Here is a 9,300-nt window from a genome sequence, read left to right on the forward strand (position 1 = left end):
TCGAGTGGCTTTCAATGTTATTTAAAATAACATTGAAAACCACTCAACTAAGTGGAAATAATATGACGTAAAGAAAACAGAGAATAATTTTGTTTACATATTTATGAAAATAAAATAACAAATTATAAAATAACATAAAATACATAAAAGTAAATTTACTTTTCTGAGAATGTTTAGGCCAGCAGAGAAGGCCTTGCTGGCCCTCAGGGTCCGCCACTGGCGAACACACGTCCACCAAGACGGGGAGACAGCGCCGAGTTACGTACGCCACTATCTGCCAGTGGATTGTAAATGCCTGGGCTGATATTCCAATCTCAACCGGGGTCCGAGCTTTCAGGAAGGCAGGAATTCTCACGGAACTGCCATACATCAGCAGCGACACCGAGTCTGATAATGGAGACTTTGACGAGACGGAATCAGGCATGTTGGATGCCGAATTCGCTCAGCTGTTCAATTCGGACACGGAGGAAGAAGGATTCGAGGGATTTCCCGATGAGGAATGAACTAAAATAGTTAGCTTTACACACTTCTTTTGTGTGTTTACAACTGAACAAGGGTGGGCATGGTGTGAATATGGATATTTGAACAGTGTTGAGTTTTTGTTATTGCTTTGCACTATTTCGAGGGATATTGCACTTTCATTTGATTTACCGTCACGATATCAGACGGTTTTTACTACGTGATAAAATGTTGCACTGTTATAACTTGCTGTTGGTTCAGTGAACTGTATAGCTGCTTTATTAAATAAGTTTTACTGACATCTGATCGTTCTGTTTGCATTTCCTTGAGTGTAGCTCCATCTAGCGGAGGCATTGTAAAATTACAAAATAGGCCATTCACTGAATGTGCGCCTCATATCCAGTGCATCTTTTCGTGCGGAAAATACGGTATTTCTTTCTTCTCTTTGTGTCCCCCTTTCCAGGATGCAACACTGTTTTCAGTAAAATGTCAAACTTCTTGAATTTATTTTGGTTTGCGCACTTGGAACATTGTGTTTCACATTAATGGGTATAATCGATAACAAAGTACACTATATTTCTGGGTCAAATTGACAGCAAAGGCTGACAGTGTATCTTATGTACAGCGCCGTGAAAAAAATATTTGCGAGTCTTTGGCTTTTTTTTTTTTTTGCATTGTTTTCCCACTTAAATATGTAAGCTCATCGAAGAAATGTACATAGTCAGACAAAGATAACCTAAGTAAACATCAAAGGCAGTTTTTAAATGGTGATTTCATTTATTTTTTTAAAAAAATATTCAAAGGCACCCGTCACTGTGTGAAAAAAGTGAATACCCCCTAAACCTCATCACTTGATGGACCTCCATCAGCAGCAACAACTGTAATCAAGCGTTTTCTATAACTGGCAATGAGTCGATGACCTCTCTGCAGAGGAGATATTTTGACCCACTCTTCCTTGCAGAAGTGTTTTATATCATCAACACTGAAGGGTTTTCGAGCATGAACTGTCTTTTTAAGGACATGCCACAGCGGATTAAAGACCAGACTTGGGCCAGGCCACTCTGAAAAAAAGTGTTGGGGTTTTTTTTAAAAGTCATCCTACGTTGACTTGCTGGTGTGTCTCGGATGGTTGCCCTACAGAACCCAAGTGTGCTTCAGCATCATACCAGCTGTCTAACATAGCGTTGGTACCATGTTTGACTTAGTGTTATGTTCTTTTTTTCTGAAATACATACAAATTTATGCCACGTGTAATGATGCAAAGCCCTTACAAAAACTTCAAGTTTGCACACAACAATCCACAGAATATCCTCCTCATATTTTTTTAATCAATCAGATCTGTGTTTGTTGTTGGTGTTTTGTTTAGTTTTTTCCAAAATTAAGACAAGCCCTTCTATTGCTTTTGGTCAATAGTGCCCCCACCCACACATCCCCGTCTGCCCCCCAAAAGGTCCTGTATCATGTTATTTAAGCTTGTCACAGTGAACTATAGGCTTAAAACTATAGGCATAAATATGATTCCATATTAACCTTTTCCACAATGGGGATCTAATTTCTCATGATGTCAGACTTATTTAGGTGGCTATTTTTAGAACCCGGAAGTAACACTCCCGAATCACGAAAACCCAGACTCTCCCAAGTGGCTGCCGTGCCCGTAAGGATGTGGGCTTGGACAGACGAGTGGCAAAATGGCATGGATAACGTGAGGCCTGTGGGGGTTGTGATGCTGGACTTCAATGCAGCATTGGTTGGAACTCATCACATGCTTCTGTTTGATAAACTTGTTATGTTAATGTTATGGTTTTGGCTCAAGGGTTTTGTCATGGCTGAACAGTTATCTGAGAGAAGACAAAGGGTGTTTTTTGATGGAAGTTCCTCCAATAGGACAGTATTGATGTGTGGGGTACCTTAGGGGAGTGTGTTCGGTCCTCTTTTGTTTTCTATTTTTACAAATGACATCCCATTAGGATTAAATGAACCAAGTTTTGTTGTGTATGCTGACGATTGGACTCGTTCTGGAGCCTATCCCAGGTGTCTTTGGGCAGTTGGCGGTTTACACACTGAACCTGTTGCCAGTCAATCGCAGGGCACACGTAGACGAACAACCATTCACGCTCACACTCACACCCAGGGACAATGTAGAGTGTCCCATTTACCTGCCATGCATGTTTTTGGAACGTGGGAGGAAACGGGAGTACGTAGAGAAAGCCCACGCAGGCATGGGCAGAATATGCAAACTCCACATCGGAAGCCCGGCTTGTCTGGGCTCAAGCTCATCTCGGACAGACTAATTTTCTGTGGTGTGAAGAGCTCACATTTGAAATGTGTTTGGAAATTGTGCACATTGTGTCCTCCAGCCAAAGAGGAAAAGAACCATCCGGATTGTTATGCTATTAATGCTGAAAGGTACATATACTGTATGTTTTGGAGAAACATATGCTGCCATGCAAGCAACGTCTTTTTCATGGACTCCCCTGCTTATTTCAGCAAGACAATGCCAAACCACATTCTGCACATGTTACAACAGTGTGGCTTCGTAATAAAACAATGCAGGTACTAGACTAGTCTGCCTGCAGTTCAGACCTGTCTCCCACTGAAAATGTGTGGTGCATTATGAAGCATAAAATATTACAAAAAAGACTGTTGATGTGCATCAAGCAATGATGGTAAAGAATTCCCCAAACAATTCTTCAACAATTCCTGTACTCAATTCCCAAATGTTTGTTGAATGTTAAAAGAAAAGGTGATACAACACAGTGGTAAAACAGGATCATGTTCCAGCTTTTTTGGAGCGTGTTACAGCCAGCATGCATGTTTTTGGAACGTGGGAGGAAACGGGAGTACGTAGAGAAAGCCCACGCAGGCATGGGCAGAATATGCAAACTCCACATCGGAAGCCCGGCTTGTCTGGGCTCAAGCTCATCTCGGACGGACTAATTTTCTGTGGTGTGAAGAGCTCACATTTGAAATGTGTTTGGAAATTGTGCACATTGTGTCCTCCAGCCAAAGAGGAAAAGAACCATCCGGATTGTTATGCTATTAATGCTGAAAGGTACATATACTGTATGTTTTGGAGAAACATATGCTGCCATGCAAGCAACGTCTTTTTCATGGACTCCCCTGCTTATTTCAGCAAGACAATGCCAAACCACATTCTGCACATGTTACAACAGTGTGGCTTCGTAATAAAACAATGCAGGTACTAGACTAGTCTGCCTGCAGTTCAGACCTGTCTCCCACTGAAAATGTGTGGTGCATTATGAAGCATAAAATATTACAAAAAAGACTGTTGATGTGCATCAAGCAATGATGGTAAAGAATTCCCCAAACAATTCTTCAACAATTCCTGTACTCAATTCCCAAATGTTTGTTGAATGTTAAAAGAAAAGGTGATACAACACAGTGGTAAAACAGGATCATGTTCCAGCTTTTTTGGAGCGTGTTACAGCCAGAAAATTGAAAGTTAATGATTATTCGCTAAAAACAATTCATTTTATCAATTTGAACATTAAATATCTTGTCTGTGTAGTGTATTCAATTAAATATAGGTTGAACAATATATATATATATATATATATATATACACACACACACATAGTGCTGTCAAGTGATTAAAAAAGTGTGTGATTAATTCATTAAGGATTAATAATTCATTATTCATGATATGTAATTAATTAATATAATTAATCTATATTTTAATCTCATCTACAAATGACTGAGAAAGCCCCTATTTTCATTTTAAAATTATTACATTATTGAGGCAGATCAAAAGATAAAAGAAAAAGTGGCACTATAAAGTATTTTATTGTTTTTCAGCAGACTTGGACAGATGCAGTCCTAGCCATTTACTTTCTGCTGTATTTGAGACTACATCGTCAAAGTCCTACCTACAACCTTTAGTTTCAACCACGAGGGGGAATGTCATTGTTTTAGTTGTTTTTGTAAAGCTCCAAAAAATAGAACATCAGGTCCTTAAAAATGCTTAGGTTAACATATCAAAACAGTAAGAACAATTTTCTGAGCAATACAAGTACTCAACACTGAGCATGCTTCAGACGATAAACAATAAATAAAACAGACCCTTAAATCACAGTGCTGTAAGTTAGCACTTCAGAAATAACACTGTTCATCATGACAAACTAAAAGTGCTGAAAAAAAACATCAATCACTTCTAGTAGTCTACAGACGACACATCAACTATGCCTCATACGTGGCGTGTTCTCGAGTTTAGGTTGCCGAAGAGCTTTGCTATGTATGGCTCGCTCGCTATAATGCTAACGCTTTCTGTGCTAAAGTTAGCTGTGGCTGCACTCGCGAGTAGGTGCTTTGCATTGATGTGGGAGGCTAAATTTGAGCTGCTTTGGTGGTACGCAAACTACTCCTTACAAATTAGGCACAACATTCTACCTTTATCAATTGCGTCGTCAGGGCGTTTTTGGAATGTACATTTTCCATTCATTGTGCCGAGGACTCTCACATCCTGCTCGTTTTTCAGCTCTCCACTCCTCACAGCTGCTTACTAAGCCCGCCCAACTCCAATGGGAGCCTATCAGCTTCGGTTAAACAAGCCCCAACATAATGGCAGCCAATCAATGTCCGCTTCAGGCTGTGACTGACAGTTGTTTCCCCACCCTCAACAACTCGAACACAGGAAGCCAACACATAAAAAGGGCTATTCGAAAAAGGCAACCCACCTACATAAACAATAAAGGCAGAGATTAAATTTTAGATTTATGCGATTATAAAAAAATAACACACTAAATGAGCTGTAATTAATCGCAATTAATGTGAAAATTTGACACCTCTATATACCTGTATATCTCTCTCTAGCTAGCTAGCTCGAGCGATAGATAGATAGATAGATAGATAGATCGATAGATAGATAGATAGATAGAGAGAGAGAGAGAGAGAGAGAGAGATAGATAGATAGATAGATAGATAGATAGATAGATTGACACACACATACACATTTGGACTCCAATTCACACTATGTCACAACATGGACGAAGTAATAAACATGCACTGATGAAGTAATCAACATGCACTTAAAACTAATATACGAACAGAATGTCATACATTTGATCATAAAATGATCGTAAAAACGGTTCAGCAGCTCAATTAATGTTAAAAGAAATGTCCTTCCATACCTATTTGTCATGTCCTTGTTTATGATGATACTAATTCAGCGTGTTATACCGGAGACAAATTCCTTGTGTGTTCTACATACTTGGCCAATAAAGATGATTCTGATTCTGATTCTGACTATACACCAGCTGACGTTTCAATCAACTCAGTAAATTCTTGAATTCACGTGGACTGACTTTTTGATCAATTTCAATCAGATTCCCGACCTCATCACAGTACGGAAGTGGCTCTTATTAAATTAGTAAATGAAATAAAATTGAACGCTGACTGTCTTATTGGATTTCAGGAAGGGTGCAACCCGGAACCAAACCCATGACTGTGAGGCCGTACTATAATAATAATAATAATAATATATTAGGTACTATGTATGGGCTTGGAGTTGAAGCGGATTACGTGGAACAGGAGAAGTGAACTAATCTCTTTTTGTCAAATAACAAAAATATGTATTTTACTGGCAGCAATGATAAAAAGGCAATTCATGGATACAAATTTACAGTATTACCCTGTAAATTGGTGCAGCAAAATGCTGGACAAAATTTCAGTATTTTGCTGGATCACTGCTGCTCGTAAAATAATGTAGTTTTTACAGTCTATATACATTAATGCATGCACACATCCAGACATACACACCATACCTCATTAATACCCCTCAACTGCACTCCAATTACTTGTATTATATAATACATGATGTGACATAACATTACATTCCATATTGTCAGAGTTGTTTATTTATACTTCACCTCCCAAAAAGAGTTGTGCTAGATGTGTTTTGAAAAAAAGTTTTTTTTTATTTTGCTTTCATCTTTTATACCACATAAACCTGAACAGGTGTGCAGATGTATGTACGTACATACATACAAACATACATGCATACCTCCATACATCTTTAGATAGATAGACATACACGCATCTGAAAACACGCACGTTTCGACATGATACTCTGGTATTATCTGTTTTAATTCATGAAAAGAGGATGACAGCGTTTGTGCGTGCGTGCGTGCGTGTGTGTGCGCGCGCGAGTGCGTGAGCGTGTGAGCTCTCACCCAAGGGTGCTGATGAATCCATTGACGGTGCCCTCGGCGTACAGGGACACCAAATCTCCGATATGAAGGAAACTGGACGCCGAGTCCGACATGTTGGCTCCGCAGGTGAAACACAGTTGGAACGACCGCAAAGTTGGAGCTAGCGCAAACTTGCCGGTGTGCGCACTTCGTCACGCCAGTAACTCGCTCATGCTTCAGTTGGGAGCAGCTGGAGAAGTGTGTTCAAGTCCCGCACTTTACAGAGCACAGCAAACAGCCCGCTCCTACTTTTTCTTTGAGAGCAGGAAGTGAGCGGAGGTGTTGAGACTAAAGTGCTGCGGGCTTCGTGCGACACGCCCCCTGCTTCAAACTGCTTGAGCTGACTCAAGATTGTCTGCGCTGAAATGATCCGGTGCATCTCGATTTGAGATGCATCTCAGGAAGACGGGACTTACCTTTGATCCAAGCACGAACAGCGGACCAACATCTAAAAACGGTTTTTTTTAATTATTTTTGGCGCAGGCCACATTGTATTATGTTTTCTCTTGGAGGGCCGTAATGACTGATTTTCTTTTGAAACCATATAAATGTTTAATCATCTCCACATACAACAAATTGATGGATAACTAGTTTTTAAATCAAAGGTCAAGAATAATGACTTGTTCAAACATTGTTTACATGAATGTAATAAACTGCACAGTTGTCAAAGTCCAGTCCTCGAGGGCTGGAGTCCTGCAAGTTTTCCATGTTTCCCTGCTGCAACGCACCTGATTTAAATTATCAGGATCATTATCTTGCTTCTTTAGAGCTTGCTGAAGAGCTAATAATTTGAATCAGGGTTGTTGCAGCAGCGAGAGATGGAAAACATGCAGGACAGTGGCCCTCGAGTCCCGCACTTTGACAGCTATGTAATAAGGGTATTGGTCCCAAGAAAATGCTTGCAATGTTATTATGGATTACATATGACAATTTTAAATTTTGGCACACGCTTTAGCCAGCACTGTAGACGTTGACATGCTTGATTTGCTTTTGCAGGCCACATAAAATTATGTAGTGGGCCAGTCTGCCCCCTGAGCCTTGACTTTGACAACTATGTCCTAAAACCTTTACCAACTGTACAAACAAGTGAACAACTGTAAAGAATGTAAAAACTAGAAAACACTCAACTTTAAATGGGGAACATAAAATATTTTTTTGCTATACAGGCTGTTTTGAAACGTCTTGTTTCCTTTTTTGTCTTTGTGCTAAAAAAGTTCAGCAAAAATAACATTGAGCAAAAGCCTTTAGGATAAAAGCATAAATGTTTTCAAAATTACAAGATATATCAATACATCCGGTGCGTCTTCATTTTGTCTCTGCTACATACATTTGGCATCAACTACATTCAGCATAAGCCCATCTACCGTATTTGTCCATTTTCTGAACAGCTTATCCTCACGAGGATCAAGAGCATGCTGGAGCCTGTCCCAGCTGTCTTCAGTGCAGTGGGCAGGTTACACCCTGAATTGGTTGCCAGCCAAACTCAGGGCACAAATAGGCAATCATTCACACTCACACCTGTGAACAATGTTGGGTTCAGTCAAACTACATTGCATGTTTTTGTAAAGTGGGAGGAAACCGGAGTACCCAGAGGTAAAGCACACAGACAAAGGGAAAACATGCAATCTATTTATTAGAAGCATTTAACATAAACACTTGGCAGAACAAGTATGAAGTTGTTTTATATCACGAACATCATGTTGTGACTTGTGAGTGTATGTTGTTCGTTGTTGTCATATAGGATTGGCAGGGCCTGATGTCTTGAAGTATTTAAGCTTGAACTGTCTCAGTGACACATTGTCAGAATGTAAAGCTTTGTTCTATTCCTTCTGCATTCCAGCCCTGCTCTCTGTTGTTACTTTGTATTTTTGGATATACAGACATTTTCCCTTACCAATTTGGTGTCCTGTCTGCATCTGGGTCCAAATTCTGCTCTCATGTGATCAGGGCCCCCTTCACCTACTCATAGGCCCCCCTATCCCAACCTGAACTGGGATGCTCACCTCATTCTTCAACATTGACAAACAGATCAGCATGCCGCGTACAGCGATCTCCTTTTTCCTTTTATAGCAGTGAAGTGATAGAAAGTTTAACAAGTGGCAGCAACTGTATCTTAACTTTGGTAACAAGTGACTATAGGAATGGGAAATAAAACAAAAGGAATATTCCATTAGAAGGTCAAACTGTGGCATCATAAAAACTTTAATCAGCGTACAGTACCGCAAATTCCGGGCTACAGACCGCACCTGATTAAGAGCCGCATGCTCAGATTTATGAAGAAAAATCAATTTTGTAATTATATGCGCCGCACCGGACTATAAACCGCTGGCCAATGAATAGGCGGGGGTTTGCTTCTGTGTCCCTGCCGCCGGGAGCCTCCGGGTGAGGCCGCTGACGCGGTCCCCCCGCTGAACCCCCGCAGAAAAAAAACGCAACATTTCTTCAGGTGAAAATAATCTCCATATTTTTATGAGCATGATAAATGCATTTGCACAACGAAATTACGCTGAAACACATAATAAGAGGCCAGACAAAGAGAGATCTTGATGCGCATTTGCGTAATTACGAGGAGAAATACTGCAGCCCACTAGGCTTTAAATAGAATAATGCAAATCATATAAATGGGAAAAGATAT

General features: G+C 40.2%; 1 protein-coding gene across 1 annotated transcript in view; it reads right to left on the reverse strand.

The window, feature by feature from the left end:
• itpr3 (inositol 1,4,5-trisphosphate receptor, type 3) overlaps nucleotides 1-6,996 on the reverse strand; it is a 191,920-nt gene extending 184,924 nt beyond the window's left edge. The window contains exon 1 of the mRNA XM_019887755.1: nucleotides 6,648-6,996. Within this exon, the coding sequence (XP_019743314.1) occupies nucleotides 6,648-6,739 (92 nt within the window). The 5' untranslated portion in view covers nucleotides 6,740-6,996. The remainder of the gene's footprint in view (nucleotides 1-6,647) is intronic.
• Nucleotides 6,997-9,300: the final 2,304 nt, after the last annotated feature.

Source organism: Hippocampus comes, unplaced genomic scaffold (genome assembly GCF_001891065.2).
Source record: "Hippocampus comes isolate QL1 unplaced genomic scaffold, H_comes_QL1_v1.1 scaffold245, whole genome shotgun sequence".
Classification (NCBI taxonomy): Eukaryota; Metazoa; Chordata; class Actinopteri; order Syngnathiformes; family Syngnathidae; genus Hippocampus; species Hippocampus comes.